The sequence below is a fragment of the Trichoplusia ni genome, chromosome 16 (genome assembly GCF_003590095.1).
Source record: "Trichoplusia ni isolate ovarian cell line Hi5 chromosome 16, tn1, whole genome shotgun sequence".
NCBI classification, from domain to species: Eukaryota; Metazoa; Arthropoda; class Insecta; order Lepidoptera; family Noctuidae; genus Trichoplusia; species Trichoplusia ni.
Genome location: NC_039493.1, coordinates 2,448,775 through 2,472,403, shown reverse-complemented (window position 1 = coordinate 2,472,403; position 23,629 = coordinate 2,448,775). Strand labels below are relative to the sequence as shown.

The 23,629-nt window shown below is 38.0% G+C and overlaps 2 protein-coding genes across 3 annotated transcripts in view; one reads left to right on the top strand and one right to left on the bottom strand.

Moving 5' to 3' along the window:
- Nucleotides 1-10: 10 nt before the first annotated feature.
- LOC113501849 overlaps nucleotides 11-23,629 on the bottom strand; it is a 36,221-nt gene continuing 12,602 nt past the window's right edge. For both annotated transcript variants that reach the window (XM_026883140.1, XM_026883139.1), the window contains exon 2: nucleotides 11-1,176. In XM_026883140.1, the coding sequence (XP_026738941.1) occupies nucleotides 403-1,083 (681 nt within the window). In that variant the 5' untranslated portion in view covers nucleotides 1,084-1,176 and the 3' untranslated portion in view covers nucleotides 11-402. The remainder of the gene's footprint in view (nucleotides 1,177-23,629) is intronic.
- On the top strand, nucleotides 14,814-17,488 carry LOC113501850. Its single transcript, XM_026883141.1, has 3 exons — nucleotides 14,814-15,377; nucleotides 15,603-15,833; nucleotides 16,062-17,488. The coding sequence occupies exons 1-3, from the start codon at nucleotides 15,261-15,263 to the stop codon at nucleotides 16,332-16,334; spliced, it is 621 nt and encodes a 206-aa protein (XP_026738942.1). The 5' UTR covers nucleotides 14,814-15,260; the 3' UTR covers nucleotides 16,335-17,488.

Genomic DNA, 23,629 nt, shown 5'->3' with positions numbered 1-23,629 from the left:
TTTTACAAAGTTATTCTCTGAGATAATATTTGCACAAAACTCAACATTCGTTACAGCCAGGGCCTAAATTTCTAACACCTCCGACGCCAGCGTGAAAAAACAGCTATTTTTTGCATCTGTTAGGTAACAAACACGGGACGCCGACGTCGAACCAATTTCGCTGGTAATTGAAAATATAATCCTGAATAAAGAATAAGTACGTTCAACGAACTTAGTATTATTTTTAACTCAGGGTTAAATGCTTCTATTAGGAATGGTTTACTGGATCAAATCATTATTGAAATTACTCATAATTGAACAGCAACAATTACCATAAGTACCTTGGTTTTCAGCGGTTCTTAATCTCATCTTTGTGTGCCACAGAAAACAGCACCCTATTTCGTAAAACATAAAATCCATATCTTAATACTCACTCGTATCGGGAGCCAAGTCGTTGTCCACTTCATGTCCAGTGATGTTCATCATGAGCGCGCTCCTGTTCTCCTTCGAAGGTTTGGCCACCTCCACCAGCTCCACGTAGTCCACCTTCTTCAACACATCACTACTGTTCCTATCTCTCTCAAACTCACTAACGTTACGAGTAGTAAACTCACTGCCATTTATCTTCGCAGCAATGAGGAATTCAAATTTTGGCATGTCTTCAGCGAATTCCGATTCTGGTCTGAAAAGAATGTCTGTGATGGTGTCTTCCCGATCTGTTTCTGAATTGATGATGTCATCTAGCAGACTACTTGATATGTTCAACTGTTTCTCGACGGCCCCAGCTTCCCCACTCGGTATCTCAAGAACCTTCGTCTGATCTTTCATGACCTTCTTAGATAGATCAATGTCTCTGTCCTGTTCAGCGGTCATAAGGTCTTCTAGCTCAGTTTTCGACGTTTTATCCGTTTCCCTTATTTCGTCTTCGTCTGCTACTTCTAACGTATCAGAGTTCGGATCAATGGGTATATAAGTATTATTGGTACCAAACTTGATGACGATGTCTGTTGAGTTACCGTCAGAGTACGGCCTCGCGTGGACTATGTCCGCTGTCAGGAGAGAGTTGAGGAGGAAGAACATGAGTTTTAATTTAACGTTAGTCATTTTGATTGGTTCAAGCGTTCATTATTCGATTTGATTAAAGGTCAGTTCATCTTTGAAGAGAAGATCTTCTGAACCTCACTCGTCGTTAAATACCTGTGAACAAAAAACAACTCCTTTAATACAATTTTAATATTTAAGCTTGTTTTGAGTAAACTATACACAAAATTATATATAAGTCATTGAAATGAAACTTAATCATCTTAATTGAAGTAAGCACCAATTTGGCTTCGGGCTGATAAATAATTACATAACCTCGTTTCGAAATTACAAACGAAACGTAAAATGTAATTCAATATTAAACCATTCGTTATTAAATTTGCAAAACATTTTCATTTAAGTCGTCTGTCGGAGGTCTGCTCAAATTACAGTATTTCACGATCCGGTGCACGCTGAAAGATAGTCCTGTACCACTTAATAACATGCTAGGAATATGTTTATTAATACATAGAAAATAAAACTACTTCACGCAAGAAGGACTCAACTTATTTGAAAACTGGTGAGAAGTTAATAAAATAACCTTTAGGTTAGGTAAAAATAAGACTTTCTTACCCTCCTATATTCTTACGAGATTTAGCGTACGCCTTAGACAAATTAATGTTCTTCATCATCGAAGCTTGTAAATCAAAATCCAAGAATGTAACATGTAACAATACTCAACAATATAAACTACAATATGATCTAACACCTAAACAACCCGTGACCTTCAAGTATTCAATTGAACACAATCAAATGCGCTTGTAACACTTACCCGTGCACTACTGAACAATATAATGGGTCCGAGTGACCCAATCGTTTGCAGTCTAACCCTGCCTGTTGACCTACTTGGTAGCTAACGACGCAACAATGTAATAAACTAACCCGCATATAACGGGCCAAGGAGATTCGCACTGAGTCGAGGCGCGGGAATTATAAATGGCATCGCTGATAGCCGTGAGATGCGAAGCCGAGAATGGCGTTGGGTGCTGTAGGGTACAGCTGGATAAGAACACTGAAAAAGCAGTTGGAAGTTATATTTAAATAATCTTTGACCTTGTGCTCAGAAAGGAATGATTGGTGGATTTATTAAAGAACTACATTTATTTTTTATAATACTGCGTGGCGAATTGACTAAGATACGTTGCTGCTTTTATAGTGAGTAAAAGTCTATATCAACGTCAAATTTTATCAAAAAAGGCATGAAGGCAAAAGCCTCTTGTATGTTGATGACGCGGTGAAGTTTTGACATCAGTTCCTTATGATTATGGACCATGTTTTGATAACAAACCATTTCCTATAACCAGTTGTTGCTGTTAACTCTACTTCTTTCATTAACTCATTTACCGAACGTACAAATACGGTTATTAAATATTTCGTTTAAATTAATAACATACAAGAGCGAACTTAAATAGTTAAACAGTTCGAAACCATAATCGGTGTAAAACGTTCGAAAATTAACTGCTACAATCGAATATTAATAAATTAACAAATATAACAAATTTGGTCAGAGTAAAACCACAGCTGCAAAACAATTGAAGGGATAAACAAATTTAATAATATCTAGAAGTTGTATTACAAACAGAATCAGAAAGATAATAAAAAAGCTCTGAACATTAAAAAAAGGTAAAATTGTTTTAAAGTTTAGGAGAGCATCCTTGTGACGTAATGACAATGCCAAATTTACAAATGGAAGTGAAGTGACGCTTTGAAAATGAGCGTCCAGTATTTAAAAAAACATTGCAAGTTAAATAAAGCTTGTACAAAAATGGTCGTCATCAGTTTGCAATAATTTGACTTCAAGAGATTTTGGCAAACACTCTGATCGCATCATGAAAAAATCATGCGATTTTTTCTTTTATGCGCATCGATACTGATCGGGTCCAATGTTGGGATTTGTGCTCATGCATGGAAAAACCGCTTCAGTTGATTGCGCTTTGTTGCAAGTTGGGATCGCGAATTATGGACGAAAGCGATCTATTACGTAACGCAGTCTTATCATTACTACCTAAAATAACAAGTGCGAGCTAGTCTCGCGACCCTGAGGGCTTAGGAAATTGGATTAACACATAGAATAGTTTTTATCCCTCCTATGTTTCGTGGGATCATTTTCGATTTCGACCCAGCAGGCCCGCGAGCTGCAGCATCAACATCATATTTAATAAATCTCTGCCGCACGGTTTATGACATAGGCACAGCCTTTGACTTTTCATTCCCAATTAACTATTTACTAATCTTTTGGTTAAGGTGCAATATTATAACTACAAAATCTTCTTAATCACTGACTTCTTACTGACGATCCTAACTCTACAGCCATACTGCGCAACTATTGTCCTTCGATACAAAATACAGCCCAATTTATGTTTCACAGAGGTGGCGACGTGCGCCTACAAACTAACAGTTAGGCGGCCATGACACATGAATTAAGAATGACACGCCAACAATTTGTCAAAGTCCAGAGCAGAGCAGGCGGGTCTTTGATGACATTTAGTTTCGAACGAGGTTTTATTGGCTTTTTACGTACCCCTAATGCTAGTCATGATAGAGATGAGACGATTTAATGGGGTTTTGGAAAAACAATGCGTTTTGTAGCAGGAAAATACTGAACAGAAAATATAATGTTGGAATTGAGATGTTGCTTACAAAGTATGTAGTTTGTTTCGCGTTTCATAAGGAAGCTGTTTGGTGATTTTATTGTTATTCATTTTAAATTGCCGTCTTTTTTCTTGTCGGTTACCTTACAGTCCTCGTCTCTTAATTCAAACCTATTTTACAAAGAAAAGCCTTTGCCCAGATTCGGGACATTTGCAGAGTGGAATATTAATGTTTAAGTTATGTTTGAATACGTAAGAAAACCATCTGAAAAAGAATAGTAATTTAGCCGCCGGCAATCAAACCGGCTACTATATTCACTGACTAACCGCAGCCGTCGTTTTATTTTATAAACTAACACAACACTACTACAAATATACCAATTTTACAAACCAATATTTTCTTAAATACATTTTTGCAATCATACAATATGTAAGCATGCATAGCATATAGGTGATGAAACCCATGCGCGGCGGAGAGCTCTCCACATACTATTAAGTTATCGGGGCCGTGCTTATCTCTGGCTACGAGCCTACATCAAGCGCACACTTCACCTGTACACCTAGATATCACCCATATAGGTAGTCTAGGTGTACATGTAGGTATTGTTAGGCAATCTAATCTGATGAAATGCGATCGCGTGATTGCAGCAATATTCAATCATCAAAGCGTAATTGTCGCGTTGTCACGTGATACAATGCAGGTGACAATATCGATTTGAAGTATTAAAGGGCACTAATTCTGTTATTCCATGAATATAGTTCAACCGTATTATACAACGTAGACATACAAAAAAAAACATAATTTATTATACCGCGACTACTTAATACAAATTTTGAAATAACATAAACAAATAAAAATAAAAGCTATTTTAAATATTTCTTACTTACATTATAAAATGCTTTCTTTACTAGAAATTAAATATTTTAAATTAATATTGAAATAATATCTACTTCCTTTCTAGTTGTAGCAGAAAATAGAACTACAACAAATATAAAATTAAATTTAAGCCTTCATTACGTAACGAGCAAAAGAAAAACAAAAGCGAAACTAATTGTAATACAAATAGCGTTATTAAAACGATTACTCCACTGTAGACAAGTCATTCCCATTCAATGACCATTAGCTGTCACTACAGCAGAATAACTTTAATTGCATTCTGTAGGATGAAGCTCGTAACACGTATTTATGACCTCCAGGCGTCTGCAAAGCCAGTTCATTTAAACCGCAGATTTCCCGAGAGGGCCAATACTGCTCACTGAAAAATATTTCAAATTCGACCGGTCTGACTGTGATTGTCTTATTTTTTTAAGTTAATGAAGAAGAGTTAGATGCTTTGGTAATTAAACGGTTAAGTATGTATGATGATAAGATTCTGTAACATTTTAAGTGCAGTCATTTGTGTAACTTTAGGTTTAATTATTGTCTTGGAAAATGCGAGTGGAAAATTAAAGTTGAAAAACAGGTTATGATTTAATTTAACAAAGAGATTTCTTTCTTTTTTGTTCTTTCGAAGTATCTCATACGACTCGAATTTTGTATTTATCGTTCTATATTTGTAAAGGAGTAGACTTTATAATATTCTCACCGAAGCGAGACATATTCGTGTAAACGATGAAAATGAATTCGTTGTAGTTTCTAGAAGCTTTTAGCAAAACTACTGAATAACTCCCACAGTAAACATTTTTAGTCCATAAACTTCACATTTCCTTAGCTTCATCGTTTCATCTGATACATCTCAACAGCATCCGTGACGCTACATACGAGAAGGATATTAAATTTGTAGCGACTCTCGATAAGTAGCCGAGCCTTCAGAGACGTACAATAAAAGGGTTGCATGTACCCCCGCGGGTACTCTCCCGCGGTTTTATATTTTCTACGCATTTCCGAAAAACGTTTTAAGGGACGGACAAATTGTGAGCGGTAATGGACACTTTTTATGGTGTGAATTTTGAGTGTCATTTTTTTACAATATCGGGAAATGAAAAGTGTTTATTTATTTATTTAATATTTCTTATACAGACAAGTAAAATAGCGTGCTTAATGCTTCTACCATTCAACCAAGAGATGGTGCGGAGAACAAGTGTTCTGGGACAAATATTGTTGTTAGTATCTCTCTGCTTTTTTCGTAATTGATTGATCTATGACAACCCGCTTAGTACATCTCAGGATGTAAGGATATAAGGCTTCAATATTATACCGCATTAATTCGTATTAAACATTATACATAACAACGATCAAATGCAGTATGTGAACGAAACACATTTGTATTGTATATTGGTCATGTTGTTTGTGTTTCACAATTGTTTACAACAGCTAAATTCCGAGTTACAACATAGGAACATGTTTAGAGCTTATATTTTATTTTCTGTTAATGTACATATTTTAATCAAAAGAGATTAGCACACGTCCGAAGGTGTGTATCCATTCAAAACAGATATAATCCAATCAAATTAAATGTATCAACGGTTACAACGATGTTTTTATTTACACAAAATTGTGTTGGTAGCCAGAATGTGGACAACTCTGTTGAGTTTGAAGCAAACATTGAAATAAATTGATTTGTTATAGGTAATAGATAGCTCTACATATTATAAATATACTCTCGCCTTTAAATATGTGTTTAAAGGCGAGAGTATAATGTATCAGATGTATTAGAGAATATATTTTTTTCTTGGGAAAGTCTTTTTTCGTTACAGACCGGGACTAAGACAGCTAAGACGAAGGCATGAATAGAATAGATTACGAATTGATGTGAAATGAACTTTAAAATATTTCAAATTGAGATTCAGTTTCAACTAGTAATTTGATTTCGACTTTTTGATTCTTGTTTTTATCGCTGAAATCGATATTTTACAAACAACCTTTGGATAGACTTCATAATTTGTGCTGATAAGTAACACTTTGTATTAATAAGTGAATCTATTTCCCTCTTTTTCAATAACAAAATGTATTAGTTTAAAAACGCGAATAAAGTCCTAATATATATATTTTTCCCTCTTTCCTTTTAAACTAATAAACCTTAAGAAACTAACTCGATACGTTAACATTACCCAGACTTACATCTTACAACAAAATGAATACTTAAGAAAATTAAAGAGGCGACACTAGCGCCATTGTCGTTAGGCGGCGTAAGCCGGAACTACTCCGACATAATTAGTTGTACCGGGGTGCGATAATTTCCCCGGTAATGATTCGCTTAGTGTTAAATAAGACTTATTAATTCTTAATAAGAAAGTCCCTTATTTCTTAATAAGACATTGCATTGCCTTTGTATACGTAATAATGGATATCTTGTGTGTCGGTTTGAGTTTAAAACGGATCAAGTGAATGCAGCATGTTATGTTTTATTGTGATGTGAGTACACGAATAGTAAATGAGTCTCGCATGAACTGCCTTTGATTCTCCTTTCATGTGAATGAGGTCTGAGTATATTTAAGAATTGACATCTTACTTCACACATTTTAGATTCCGGCAAAAGTGCGTATAGTGCAATATAATAAATAATAATAATAAATGCGGACAACATCACATACATTGTTCTGAACCCAAAGTAAGTTGCTAAAGCACTTGTGTTATGGAATTCAGATACAACGAAGGTACCACAAACACCCAGACCCGAGACAATGTACAAATGTGAATTTTTACATTGACCCGACCGGGGATCGAACCCGGGACCTCAGAGCTAGCGACACCTTGAAACCGTTGCGTACGCCACTCGACCACGGAGGCCGTCAATATATTTAAATTACTTTTTAAGACATGACCAAAGATTTTATTTTCAAGCTTCCTATCTCAGAAATTTAATCACGTTTTAACCAATTACTCAATCAAAATTTACTCTAAATTACTTCTACTACATGTAACAGGGTATTTCTATTTAGGGAGCTACGGAACCCCAAGTCGGTTGAACCCGAACGCTCTCCGGCCGCCATGTTCGGTCCCCTTTGACTAATGAAGCGGTTTCAGCTTTAAGGGCTAAACCCTTCGGCCTAGGATAAACAAGCGACACGATGCCGATGTTCCTTTACTTAAGGTAAACGAAAGAATGAATAGGTAAGTGTCTTCTGTTATGATTTTAACCTACACGTAATAGACAGGTGTTATTGTTCAATTGGCATAATTATTTGACACACTTTAGATTATCTGAGTAACAAAACAATTTATTCAAACGTTTTTATACACTCACTTTTCTTGTTAGTTTGTCGTTCCGGTTGGACTTTTGCGACTCAAATTTGGACAAATGGCAATCAGTTTTCCAATTATAAGTTAGTCTCATTTTTAGGATAAAGTGTCAAAAGGGTTAATCGTACAGATATTTAAGCAAATAGTTGTCCGTTTACATTTTACTTTGATGGTGACAGTCAAAATGTAATTGGAGCGAGTACGCGAGTGTGTATTCATAACTTAATTAATTCTTGTTTAATCGACTTTTGAACTTCATACATAATGAATGACAATATTTACATATATTTGGGACTAAAACCGCTATATAGGAAGGCAGTCAGAAGTCGCACGTGTAAATTAGTTCATCTTTTTGTCAAAATACAGAACATGTATCTTAATTGAGTAATAAATTCAAAATAGTTTTTTGTAGACATCATAGCTTCAACTTTATCATAGTTGTATTTCGAGTAGGTATCAACTAATTTATATTCTAGTGTTTTGACAGAAATAGAAGAACATTGTCAATTGTTATGCTATTAAATGATACAACGGTTTGCTGACGCGATTGTTCGACTTGCGACTTCGCCGCCGCGTCGACTCGTGAGCAACTGGTCATGCAATCCCGACTTTACAGTTCTGTGTAGGTAATCAATTACATTCAAATGTGGGTATGTGGTCTCCACTCTACACATTTGAATGTACCACCAAGCGCAGCGTGGGACGGCCACCTGCCAGATGGACCGACGACCTGGTGAAAGCCGCTGGGTCTCGTTGGATGTAGTTGAACCTATGTCCAGCAGTGGACAGCTAAAGGCTGAGATGAGAATAAGAAGAAAAAAGAGTACGTGTGTATTTCTGATCTTTTTCACGTGTAATAGAGGTAGTCCTTCTGTTTTTCCTGTCGACACAAACAAACACACAGCCACACCAGATTTACTGCCACGGAAGCTTTTATTGAAATTAGATGAATCGTCTCAGCGAATTTATCTTATTGCTTTTGAAGAGGAATAACATTGTTCCACAGTTTTATTGCTTAGAGAAGAGGGGTATTAAAACAGGGGATTGAGGGTAACTAGTTTTATGGCTTGTGAATATTTTATAGAATAAGCATAAATCTAAATAAAAGAGTTGAGTTTTGCAAGATTGCAATTTAAAACTGCAGCTAAAATTCAAACCACCAAAAAAGAATGTAAAAATCGTCATCCTATTAACGACGAAGGAAGCGTCCTTGATAAAAAGCTACTGAAAGCTACCTACAGCATGTAAGTAAAAACAAGCTCAGATTTGATTCGCAGAATAGTACACAAAATGACTGTTTTAAGCGTAATCAGCTAGTTATTTTTAGCGCGGTTGCAAAATTTTATCACTCTTGGGTATTAGAAGATTCAAAATCAAGCAAGTTTGTTACGACCTCAACTCAATCACGCAAAAGTAAGGATTTAGGCGAGATTTCCTGAAGGCAAAGTCGTAAAATTTTCGAATGAAATCCACAATTTCATTTTACAAGAACAGAAGTGTTCTAATCGAAGCGACGACACGATTCGAAGAAAAAATTGAAATGTTTTCCGTAAAATTTAAAGCGATTCACGTGTTTATATTACGTGTTCCTGTTATCAAAACTCTTGTATTTAAACAAATCCTGATGTTCAAACTTATTTTAAACACACAAAACAACAAAAGCAATTTTTAAAGCGGAAACCACACTCGGAAAATCATTTTCAAAAAGGTAGCTAATTCACAAACGAATGCACTTATTACCCATTAACTTGGCAAAGAAAAAACGTTTAACGTATCACCGAACCCCAATTCCAATACAATAATTGTGAGTCAAGGGTTCCTTACGTCTTCTTTAATGGAAATAAGGCTCTCATTGGCCTTTGTGCCGCGCCACAGCTTATTTCCAAAAGAGGCTTTCTTTCCAACCCCTTATGCCGCCATAATGGTGTTCCTTGAATAATTTCACAGAGTTTTACCGATATTAGTAACATATTTTCAGCCCCAAAAGTTACAGCTCTCTTTTAAAAGATGATTTATTTATTATTCTTGCCTTTTGTCTGGTTATAATGGGATACATAATAATATATCATGTCTATTACAGTTTATTGTGTGGGGAAAATTGGTGATCCTACATCTGCCTACGCACTAACGGGGTACGCGCGTGGTGATTTAAGTGTTATAAATACTTGTTATATGTCTCAGTGGAATGAATTGGTTATACAACCAAGATTTTTGTCAGGAATTGTTTTGACAGTTTTGTCGTCAGTATTGTGTCCTCCTCCCGGCTAACAACATTATTGCCATCCTGGTTATCTATGTTGTTCATCAAACCTATTTCCTGTAAACGGAATTTTGTTACTCTAGCAACGCTTTCTTTAATTCTAATCTTCATTGGCAAGACTCCGACTCACACCTTACCAGATTTATTTTATTTAAAACTACTACCACTGTTTTGAAAATACATATAAAAGTGACTACAAAGTATAAACAATTCTTTAGAACCGGTCAAAATCATTGTAAATTACAGACGTACAGACAACGTAATGAAGTAAATTCTGTTACGTTGGCACTACGGTAACACTAGACAGTACCATTATGTGTAGTGCGACGTACCAAGTGCGAGACAAAGCAATGCAATCACAATTACTGTCGTTTGGAGACGCGTTATGTACCAACAGCTGGCGGAATGGTTATTCAGGACCGTGTCTTTGCTTCGTGCTAGGTTTACATAATATTTCTTTCTTTTAGACAATATATTCAAGAATACACATGCACCTTTTATCAATAACAGGGAAAGGTTATACCACTTTTTGAAGCTGTATTGTTGAAGCAAAAGGTCGTACATGCCGTAGAGTTGCTCTATTTTCACAGTAGCAACACGCAATAGAGCCAACAGAAGCCCGATAAAAATTGTCTGGACGTGGTAGTAGCGGTGGTAGGACAAACATTGTGATCGAATAACACTTATTCTGAATCTGGGTGACACGAATGTTTGTGAAATTCCCGCTTTACTAGCATTCAGTTCCTTATTGCAGTTGTTTTGTATAAAAAAAAAACAATATTTTACAAAGACGCAACTTCTTTTGGATACAAAGGAACTCATTCATTAATTTTATGGCGAAAAAGCAGCTAAATTCGTTGTAAACAAAAAAAAAGTACAAAAATCTCAACTAAAGTTTTCTTTAAAACATAAAGCTAGCGTGCTCATAAAATAATAACGCGAGCCTATTAATTCCCCGCGAGGCTTGCAGACGTGCTCACCCTCTCGCGGAGGGTGTCGTAATGAGCAAGTGACTGACGAGAGACGTCGCTAATTGTGTCGCCAGTCTACCGAGGGCCAGGGTTACGGAATTCAACCGCCGGCAAACAATAGGAGTCAACGATGGTCCACGATGGGCATCAAAGAAGCTTAATCGTGAGCTTTTGGAAGAAGCTGCCGTCGTGCTGGATTGGGCTACTCCGGTTCAAAATGATGTCATTGACATAGAAGACGAGGCGGTGCAGTTCCGGCATGTGCTTACGCAATTATGCGACGCAGCGATGCCACGTATACGTCATCGTGGACCAACAAAGCGACAAGTGCACTGGTGGACACAGGAGATTGCTTTATTGCGACGCTCGTGTGTCAACGCGCGTTACCAGTACACCAGATTCCGTAGAAGGCGTCGCCGCACTGATGACGCATCGGTTCGAGAGGCTGAATTATACAACCGCTACACCACCGCAAAGAAGACTTTACAGCTCACGATAAAAGTTGCGAAAGCCCGAGCGCGTGAGGAGCTGCTAGCCATCTTAGATCGGGATCCATGGGGAACACCATACCGCATGGTCAGAGGTAAACTTCGACCTTGGACTCCACCACTGACACTAGGCATGGGTTCGCAGCTACTCCGAGAGGTTGTATCTGCTCTGTTCCCCGAAACCGATACTGATTTTACTCCTCCACCTATGGCAGACGACGCTCTTGCCCAAACAGCAGTCGATTCAGGTGAAGGTTGTCCGGAGGTTACGGAACAAGAACTGCAGACGGCATCCGATAGGCTCAGGGTTAAGAAAACAGCTCCCGGACCAGACGGCATTCCAGGTAGAGCCTTAGTGTTAGCCTTAAAGACGTTAGGTCCTCGCCTTCTGAGGCTCTTTTCAGCCTGTCTGCAGCAAGGCCAATTCCCCAAGATCTGGAAATCTGGAAAGCTGGTCCTACTACGAAAGGAAGGGCGTCCAGCCGAGTCACCATCAGCATATCGCCCCATCGTGTTGCTGGACGAGGTGGCAAAAGTCTTTGAGAAAATCATAGCAGATCGCCTCGTCCAACACCTGACAAACGTGGGGCCGGATCTAGAAGACAAGCAGTTCGGTTTTCGGCGTGGACGCTCTACAATAGATGCAGTTTTTAAACTGAAGAGCATGGCCCAGGAGGCAGTTGCACGCGGCGAGGTTGTTTTGGCGGTGTCCTTGGACATCGCTAACGCATTCAACTCGATCCCTTGGTGCTGTATTGAGGCGGCACTTGTTTACCACGGGGTACCCGGCTACTTGCGACGTCTACTCGGCAGCTATTTATCGGAGAGATCCGTAATTTTCCCAAATCAGGAAGGCTGGGGTCGGCACGACGTATCGCGCGGTGTTCCACAGGGATCAGTACTGGGTCCGGTCCTGTGGAACATCGGATATAATTGGGTTTTACGCGGTGCTCTCTTGCGGGGGGTCACGTGCATCTGCTACGCAGATGACACCCTCGTCGTTGCTAGTGCCTGTGACTTCCGAAGCGTTGCAATCTTGGCGACGGCTGGGGTCGCCCAGATCGTCGCACGTATCCGAATGTTGGGGCTGGAGGTGGCTCTCCATAAATCTGAAGCCATTTGTTTCTACAGACCGCGGAATGCTCCACCTCCAGATTCTTTTATTACGGTCGGGGGAGTAAGAATCGGTATCAAAACTAAACTAAAATACCTGGGAATAGTTCTCGACAGCAGATGGGACTTTGGACCCCATCTCCGAGCCCTAACACCCAAGCTTGTCCGAACAGCGGGGGCACTATCCCAATTACTTCCAAATCTTGGCGGCCCAAATATAACCTGCAGAAAACTATATACCGGGATCGTGCGATCCATGGCCCTATATGGTGCACCAATATGGGGAAATAACCTGACGGTCCGCAAAGCTGCACTTCTGCAGAAACCACAGCGCGCACTGGCCGTCAGAGTTATAAGAGGCTATCGCACAATCTCAGGGGAAGCAGCAACACTCCTCGCACAGACGCTGCCCTGGAAGTATGAAGCTAGAGTCCTGGCACAGCTTTATACATGGCGCCAGGTCCAAGCTCGGGGCGGCGATTTGTCGCTGAAGGAACAAAGGGAACAACTTCGTAGGGCAGCCTTGACGGACTGGCTGCATAGCTTAGGAAGTCCTACCGCTGGGCACGAACTTATAGCTGCTATCCGCCCCGTCTTCTGGGACTGGCTGGAGCGGCGACACGGAGTTCTCTCATACCGACTGACACAGGTGCTGACCGGTCATGGCTGTTTCGGTAAGTACCTGTGTCGGATCGGACGTGAATTAACTGGAGGGTGTCACCACTGTGCTAACCCAGAAGATGACGCGAAACACACGTTATTAGACTGCCCAGCGTGGGCAAATGACAGACGCGACTTGGTCGCAAATCTAGACGGGCAAGCGCTCTCACTACCCGCTATCATCTCAGCCATGGTCGGGAGAGAGAGTGCGTGGCTAGCGGTTGCCACCTATTGTGAAACCGTTATGTCAGCAAAAGAAGCTGCTGAACGCGAGCGGGAAGTGACTACAGACAACCCGTCGCGGCGCAGGCGGCTTGTGCGTCGAAGACAAAACGACCTGCGACCACCGTAAGGTCGGGCCTGCGGGTGGCAGGGAGGGCACCCTGGCATCCGACCAGCTAACAGGCCAAGAAGGAGACGGACGTGTCGTCCTGCACGTCCGTTCTTACGAGGAATGAGGGGTTGGCTTTTAAACCAACCTTTCGAAGAAGTCCAAAAGGACATAGGCCGGTCAGGGTCGCGCTGAAGCATGCGCGAGCGATCCCGTGGCCCTGGCTCAGGCATTTGAAGGGGCCCGGGGTGTTTTTAGTCGGTGGGAGTCCGACATATCCCCTCGCCGTGCCCTCGGCGTGGGTTGAAGTCATTAGAGTTTCACCCCGGACAAAAAAAAAAAAAAAAAAAAAAAGGGTTACGGAATTCACGGTAGCACCTTCTACTAAGTAAGGGGACATTCACGATCGGGTGAATTCTGCTGCTGCATACATCATAAATTGCTTAACTTTTGTTCTAATGTCTAGAAGGTACGATGGCGGCAAAATACATCTTGCACTCGAAACCCAAACAACCTCCTTGTTTCATATTCATATTCTTTATTTCATTTCCACAATGTTTTTTTACAGATCTTAAAGGAGAAACCCGATTCTGGGCCTAGCCGTTACACGAATGAAATATGTACCAAAAAATTCTATTATTTTTCTTAGTTAACCCATTTAAATCTTAGCAACAATTACAATGGCCAAGTTTAAAAAAAAGTACATTTCTATTTTTCTATTTAAAACAATCTTTGTAAACCGTTTAAGTATTTATTTTATTGTACATAACTTCATTTGCAAACACTAGCATTAAACAATAGAGTGTACCTAGAATGTAATCGATTAAGCGCATATCAATCATTACAAATTATAATTGAATAATACTCCATTATATTTTTACGTAATCAGGATAAAAATCATTCATCATCGGCTAGCCTTTTCCGAACTGTGTAGGGGTCGGCTACCAGTCTAACCGAATTCAGCTAAGTACCAGTGTTTTACAAGGAGCGACTGCCTGTCTAACCTCCTCAAACCAGTTACCTGGGCAACATGATACCCCTTAGCTAGACTGGTTGTCAGCCTTTCAAGCTTCTGACGTTACTATCTGTAACGACTGACAAAGATTTAGAAATAAAAGCCGGGACCCACAATTCAAAGAGCCTGCGGAAACACGGAGGAACTCGTTATGACAAAGATGGTCACCCATCTACGGACCAACCGCGTCAAGCGCAGCTTAATCTATGTCCGATTCACTTAAGCGGTTATAGCTTAGCTACGAGCTATTCCCAATTAAGATGTCATTAAAGGAAATAATTTGAAAATTGAATTCCCGATTGAAAAAATCGATTTCAATGCGTATTTCACATGGATTACTCTAATAAATGGCAAATGTCTATGTCAACCTCTGACAATTGTTACCGTTTTTGATTAGTGTCATTCGCTTTTCGTATCTTTGCGCTAGTGAATGTGCTTTTCAATTTCTCGACGTTTATTTCGATCTGGACTCCGAAACTGTTTGCTTTCTTCCTGACCCTCGCTTGCATATTGGACACTGTAACCTGCTTTCCTGCTGACCTTTGCCGGAAAACCGATCCGGGTATCGCTCTTCTGACCATTGGTTATCATGAGCTTGTGCATTAATTGTGGAATTGCAACGGACCGCTGCAACACAATAGGAAGGCGAAGATTGGAAGATGAAGTGATTCTTTCACTTGTACAGGAATGGGTCGCGCCTCAATCGGTTAGTATGCGATATTTCTGTAAGGAAATTATTTTTGTAAGCGTGTAATATCACCTATCTGTACTGAATCTGCATCGCTAATAACGCCCTATTCCTTCTCTTAGTAGTCCTGTGTCCTTGCAGTACAAATATATTGAGACCGCTTATTTTTTCCTTAAAGTACCTAACTCAGATGCTTATTGCTAAATGCTAATGCTAGTAGTGTTCGATAAATGTTTGCTTCAGGTAAATGAAAATGACTTTATCTGTCAAGTTTGCTGGAAACATGCCAATACTGTATCTCTTGATGGAAATAGACCAGAAGAGAGTGAACAGGTGCCTATAGGACATCGGCGTGTGTGTATTCACTGTGGACGTTCTCTTCTGAGAAGAATTCGCTGCCATCAACTTAGAACTGGTACAATTCAAGAACGCAGAATACACAAAGTTATAAGAGAATGGATCTTACCACGCACGGTAAGTATATAAGTGTTATTCACGGTTTATTTTTGTCAATTTTTTGTGTTAACAAGGACAGTAAAAAAAATAATTTGGAATGTTAAAACATTTTAGTGAAATAGAGAAAAGTGATAACGGATAAGCTCATTTGCAGGATTTCTTTAAATTAATCTTTCAAAGTGTGCAATAACAAACCTCACATCTCCGGTGTAAAGACATCCTTTAATGGAAATAAATTATTTTCAGGTGGGTGCTTCAAGTGTTGTCTGTCACTCTTGTTGGGTGCGAGCGAATAGAGCATCCCGGCATTTTCAATCAGGCCCCTCAACATCTGCTGCAACTTCATCAGCGGTCAATGTGCCAAATACTCAGGACATTCCTCATGTAGAAGAACCCCCAATAAGGCAAGAAACTTATTCTGCACCAAGGGCGCCTACCGTTGGAACTTTTATTGTTTTACCAGATTATTATATCTTCTCATACCAAATGAACTGTTTGGTTGGCATAACAGTGAAGTAAAACCCATTGTTGTATTAGATGGTACATATGTTTATGTGCAGAAAAGCTCAAATTATAAGTACCAAAAAAAGACTTACAGTTTGCACAAGTATCAAAATCTTGTTAAACCATTTTTGATTGTTTGCACAGACGGATACATAATTGATGTTTGGGGTCCCTATCCAGTGACGACTTCTGACGCTGAAATAATTAAAAAAGAATTTGGAAACGAATCTCTTCTAAGGCAATACTTTGAATCTGGAGATGCATTTATATTGGATAGGGGCTTCCGGGATGCCTTGCCCTTACTCAATGATTGTGGCTATAGGACATATGTACCATCTTCTTTGCAACAGGGTGAATCTCAATTGTCAACCCTTGAAGCCAATAAATCGAGAACAGTGACAATATGTAGATGGATTGTAGAAGTAGTCAATGGTAGGTTCAAGCGAGATTTTAAGATATTTCGACAAGATTTTTTTAATAGAGCTTCAAAAAATGTAATGGTACACTTTGAAGTGGCTGCCGCTTTAATAAATGCTTTCCACCCTCCTATCGCAAACCGTAGTGATGCTCAAGATATTCTTCAAAAAATCAATCAGTATATAAATGTGGAAAATCAATTAAGTAACTATGTGATTAACAACAATATAAATCGACGTAGAGCTCAGTTCCAAGCAATAGATGTCGAAAGACATAATGTTAGCGAGTTTCCCGTATTAACATACAGCGAACTTATTCTTGTCTCCTTGGGCACATACCAAATTAAACAGGCCCGCTCTTACTATGGCGAACACGTTAGAGAAAATGGCTCATTTGTTATAGAAGTATGTAGAGAAGTAACCGGTGACCTACAGCAAGAACTGGCAACATCAGTCTCAACCTGGATGTTAAGAGGAAGAATAAAATCCAGACATATTAGTAATAGAATGTATTACGTTTATATATTAGTTGACAGCTCTTTAAGTGGAAGGGATGCTATAATCCAATATTACTGCACCTGTATCGTTGGCAAAAGAACGGTTGGGTGCTGTGCCCACACCATGAGCATAATATGGTACCTTGGTTGGGCACGGCATCAGGGTAGTCAATTACCTCCTGCACAATTATTAGATAATGTTTTATTATATTATGATAACCCCAACGAAGATGTTGAATAAAACCCTATCTCAAAACTACGGTTTTTTATTTTAATAAACCTATTGTTGCAATCTGAGTTTACTGTATTTTCAGATAGCATCAAATCCCCTAGCAGTAAATAAAATGTTTAAAAATGCCATTATTGATGTAGTAGGCCTTATCTAGCAAACATAGTTTTCTCCTCGAGGTTTTCACGAATATTAATCTGAATTCACCGCTTTTTATGTAAGTAGGTAGGTACCTATACCTCATCATGATAGGTTGCATGCGCTACAACTCGGCGCACGTGAATTTCATATTTACGTAGAAAACAGCCTCAAAAACATATTTTTAATTTAATTATCGTGGTGTGCAATTTGTGTGCAGCATGTAGTGGGGTCGATTCCCGCACGGAACAAATATTTGTATTAACTACATGCAGTTGTCCCGGATCTGGGACTTTGTGTATGTGAGTTTTAATGTTTGTAAACGCATCCAAGCTATAGGAGAAATTCCTTATGTAGAGCAGTTAAAAAAATTAAAAAATAACCTAATCTTAGAAACCAGATGTGAAGACAGTTTTTAAAAAATAAGGCATGTTTACTTCACAAACAGTTATATCAAATCATAACAAAGGTAACTTAACATTAATACATCAAACTCTAATTACTGCAAAAGAATATAAATGGCAATCGAAATAACAATATGGCTGCTATGCTGAATAAATATAACGAAGGAGACGGAGAAGTTCTAGCGATACTAGATGACAGCAAAGTGTGCGTTGCTAAGCGCGCTCCGTCTTTTATAGCGCACCGCTTGTCAAGTCCCAGGTTTTGAAGAAGGAGGTTACACTAAAGATCTTGAAGAAGGAGGTTTCACTTTAAAAAGGAGGTTTCGCTAAGACCAACAATCAGTGTAAACATTGTCTGATTTTACCAACTTGGCCATTGCTGAGAGACGTGAAAATTGGGCTCGTGAAATCTACCTAAGTTATCTAATTTATGGCAAAATTCCAGCTCTGTAACGCCAGGCCCAAGATTCTATGGAGTTTGGTTTTCTCCTTTCCTATGATGATTATGAAAAAGCGATTTTATTGACTTTGATTTGGATTTTGAAACTATTTTATTGGTTTTTTCTAAAATCATTTCTTGATGTGCACAAAGCGCGGTCTTATCGCTAAGGGCGGACAACCTTTGGATGGACTTCATACTAAAGCAAAAGAGGAACATTAGTGCAGGTAGTCTGGGGTGCACAGTTATAAAATACATAAAACAATATAAAAAATGAGTCCTGGGCTTGGTATCATGCTAGTTGGAGCGACGGAATGATTGTGAATGTTCTTCCAAAGCAAGCTCATTACCATAACAGCGTGATGTATGTTTAATCATGCGGCTAATGTTATATAACAGAATGAAGATCAGTGACTTTTGCTTAATTGTATTCAGATTTATTTGACACTGAAGTTACCGTAGCAAGTATTTCTCGGTGATATGGAAATTATTCTGTTATAAGGCGCTGAAATGTGTAATATATTATTCATAACCTGTCCAAAGGAGTAGTTTATTGCTGAACGTTCAAATATTCAGTGGAAACATTTTTAATTTTTGACTTAAAATGAATGTTTATTTTAAATTATGTAATTTTAATGCTGCAAGCATTTTGAGCATGTGTCGTCCATAATGAAAAATGACTTTGTACTATTGAACGATGTCCAAAAACTCAATTATTGTCGAAAGCCTAACCCACTTCTTTTTCGTTTATTTTTGAGTTTTTACGAACACGTCCACTATACGTGAGAGAGAGTTTTTAATCGTGTGTCAATCAACGTCTAGTGGTTGACAGTCGTTACGTGACCTACCTACAGCATTTTAGGGTTAATCTGAGTTACAGTCTGCATAATGTTTATAAAGATTGAATTTTGTCTAGCCTGGTGTCGAATGTATATAAGTAAATCATGATTTTAGAAATTGTACTTCTTTAGATGATTTTTCAGGATTTAGATGAGGCATGAGATTAAGTAACGTAACTGAGTTCTTATTTCTCAGGCTATGACTTCTTAGAGATAATAGACTGAAAATTACTAATTAAGGGATTATTTTGTTTGTCTCAACTACTTACACTTTTTTATATATGTACATTTCAACACACACACATACACAAATTTCAACTACAACGTTTAATCAGTCCTCGACTGGGTTTTTCTCCGCCTGACTCCTGAATTGAGCGATGTTCCGCCCACACATGTTCCGTCCTTCGGCCATAGTTTCTGCTCCGTACATAATAACATTTAACCATATTTTCTTCTTAAACAAGTAAACAAGTTATCAATCTAAACACACATGAAGCTAACAATATTAAAATTCCGTAACGCCTGACACTTATCTTATGGGTCATTAAATATTAATTATTCCACTTGTGAGAAGAGCCAACCGAAAGCACTTGACATCAGCGATGGAATATATTAGGGCAACTGGATCTTCAAGAAAATAGATCATTTTCAATATAGGCTTTTTGGGTCACCTAAATTCATAGTGTCATTTAACCTGCACCCTGACTTCCTTGCATATAGGGAAGGTTTGAGCATAGATCACCACACTAGTTCACTGCAGGTCAGCGATATCAGATTATAATATTTGAAAACTAAGTTTCAGCATAATGTTTTTCTGTCAATGTTTCACAAACATTCACAATACCACCCATACTCAAGGCAAACATTCATGGATCACATAAAAGTTTGTTCTAGGTGGGGATCGAACCCGCGACACGTCATGCAAAGAGGGTTTGCATTGCAGACAAAACCTTTTTTTTATCCATAAAAATAATTGTAAATTACAAAAAAAGGCTAAAATTAATAAACACAAATTAACTTAATGGTTGTTCCCATTACCCGTTGCTCTTAAACCCCAGTTAAAAACAGCAGTAACTGCACCCGCAGTAACGTGCCCTGTTTACAGCGCTTTTAAAGTTTACGGGAAACAACACGTGCCTCCCCTTTTAAAATAAAAACATTAAATGTACACGTGTGATTGACGTAATGACGGACAGCCCTAGAAATGTATATTAGGGTTGTCACGAACGACTGTTTCTTCATAATGTGTGTTTTAAATGTGGAACAATAAGGCTTTTCTCTCAGTGTGAACCGTTGTGAAAAACCTTTGCTTTCTTGTGAAAATGTTTGTTTTTATATACCGAAGTGGTTTTTAACATGTAGCTGGGGTTTGCTTTTATATGTTGTTTATTTATTTAGTTGTGACAGCAATTAACAACATACATACGTTATGCATTATCTATAGACTCATATACTGGTATATAACATTAAAAGCAGAAATAACTATAAAACGTATTATAAATTAGTAGGTATGTGCCTTAAAAACAACTCATATATTAAGTTCTTTATTTCAATTAGACCAGTATATGGGACTTTTGAACGCCAAACAATTTATATAAACAATGTTAAAATCTAGTGTCAGTCTGTCGGTCAGTCTCCTATTGAAGCTACCGCTCGTTCACAGTAACAATAAATTGTATTTCTGGTTTCTTTCATTATATTTTTTTGTTACTAAAACCAACAGTTGTGCAACGATTGCCGCGTTATTACATACATATTTTCACAAGTTACATAACATTATTGTGCAACTTAAGATTGGTTGTTGTTGGTTGGTCAGAGTTCTATCCACTCTAAATTGACATTTCACTTGAAATAAAAACACCATCTTCGTGCTATCGTCATTTTTGAGGCTGTCTTTGAACATTCAAAATGGCTTATAATGCCCCAATCTAATTACATCTAATAATTGAAACGTTCCAGAAGCTTTCTGGAAACAATAAAACCTTAATTTGGTTACAAATTGAGCAACGGTGCTTTTGATGTACTAAGCCTGTCTAATTTTCCTTTTCGGAAATATTTCTGGACATTTGGTTAAAATGCTATTGATTTGCCGTTTGGTTATGTGTAAGCAGTGCTGTTGACTTAATATGCACACTATGAAAATAAATCTCGATATCGTGCTATTGGGTAGACCTATGTCCAGCAGTGGACAAATATGGGCCGATGATGATTACGATAGTGCACAGTACATTGTAAATGTGCTGCAGCCGTATGAGTTGAAATCCTTCATAACGTTCCCTATCCAAGGGCAAAAACAGAACCCTATTACAGAGGCTCTTCTCTTCGCCCATCTGCCCGTCCGACTGTCAACAAATTCTATCTCCTGAACCGTTACAGACTTTTATTTCTAAGGGCTTTTTTTCCTTAGGGCAATTAACCCTAGAAAGCATTAAAGTACAAACACGAACAGTTGCAAATATCAGTTGCACAAAATACAGAAAAACAAAACCAATATCGGTTATGAAACAAAGAGGCACTACACTCTTTCATGTGCACATTACCATGAAGAGTTGTTCAAAAACAAAACAATGTTTAATACTCCATGGGTTCGGGAAATATTCCGATGTTGTTCACAATGCGTCGATAATTCCGCGCTGTGCGGGCTGTGGTGCAACTGTGTGGATTATATGGAATGCTAGTTTCAATTCGAGTGATTTTTTTATTTGAATTCAGGGAATAGTGCACAGTTTGCGCTAGTAATAAATATGCCTGTTTGTCAAAGGTCGTTTGTCGAATTTTAAAATAATTCGCCTGAATATTAATTTGAGAGTTGAGGTTGAAATAACTGAACCTTTTATGTTGAAAATGCAACCCTTTTTATATCGTAAGAGCTGCTATCAAAAAGAAAGTTGAATGTTTTGTTCTTTATTTGTGATGGCTATGACCTAAATTAACGTTAAAATTTCATATATTTACATATTTTTAGCACAAAACTTGACTAGAACCGTTTTAAATTGTTCAATTGGTGGTGACTGTAAGGATAGCCTAATGGTTAAGGTTACCACGCACTCACTGTGAGCGAATTTGATACCCGCGCGGGACAGATATTTGTGTTATCCACGAATGCTTGTTCTAGAATCAACTTGCGACACAACAATAAAATAATAATTACAGCGCTAGGATTTATAAAAGAAACTTCTTATCAAACAAACAAAACAAATATCAGCTTATCATTGCCACTACATTAAAAACCTTCTAACTGTCATCGTAGTTAATCATACTGACATTCGGACGCTGCGAATAACGGAACGTTGTCACAGAGTCACGGTAACAGATTAAATACGGGCCTATTTAAATAAAAAAGAGAGGTCTCCAGCTAATCTGGATGAACACGAAACATTTCCCTTGCATATTTATGAGTTCGTTCATAGCTAGACTATTGTATGGTATTAAAAATGGTCGACTTGTTATATTTTTATGTTTATTTCTTTATTAAAAGGTACTGTAGAGTTCAGAATATTATCAATTGAAAACTAATATTGAAGGAAAAAGTAATTTTGTTTTATTTTGTCAGTCATACAGTCTCCTATAAGGCTTCGCTTGTAACGTTTTATACATATTATAAATTGAATATATGAAAAAGTGTAACAATAGATGAATGAATGAATCAATATGAACTGATTCTATATTTTGTGACACTGTTTCTGGCCGTTTACCAAATATCAAAATACTTTAAATACATGAACTCGGATATTTGACTCACTATCGGGGCCTATTCCATATGTTAACTGGACCTGGCAAAAAGAATCGTGTTCTTAGTTAACAATTAAGAATTTAGGTCACATAAAATTTCTAAAAAATATATATTATTTTCACAAAAATTATTTCTAAGGTAACCTTTTTTTAAATAAATATCTACTCACGTTTACTTTTCTCATTTCCCATTTGCAAAATGTTATAGTTTCAAGGAGTTACATAAAACTCCTGATACGATACGTACCTCATGAATAACGAAACGCAAAGCTCTTTGCTTGTCTTTTACGACACATTTCTCTGTACGACGGGAGTCTCACTGCAACAGAATGTGCATAGAACATTCTAGAACCGTACGTATGTTTTACTAAGAGATAATAAATAGAGGGAGATAATAAGAACGGGACGTCACTGAACGATGTATGTTTCTTAAATTAAGTTCCTTATGACGTATTAATTTTAATTATGGAAAAAGGTTAAATAATTAGGTAATTTAAGAAGTGGCTACAAAGGCTAAGCGACAGAATGAGAATGATTACTTAGGTACTTAAATATTTTCCAGTCTAGAGAGGAATTACTTGAAATTGCTGCACATAGGTATATATTGTTTAACTAT

Coding starts and splice junctions, on each gene's coding strand:
- LOC113501850 (XM_026883141.1), top strand. CDS start 15,261: ATGAGCTTGTGCATTAATTGTGGAATTGCAACGGACCGCTGCAACACA. Junction 15,378..15,602: donor AATGGGTCGCGCCTCAATCG/GTTAGTATGCGA, acceptor TGTTTGCTTCAG/GTAAATGAAAATGACTTTAT. Junction 15,834..16,061: donor AATGGATCTTACCACGCACG/GTAAGTATATAA, acceptor AATTATTTTCAG/GTGGGTGCTTCAAGTGTTGT.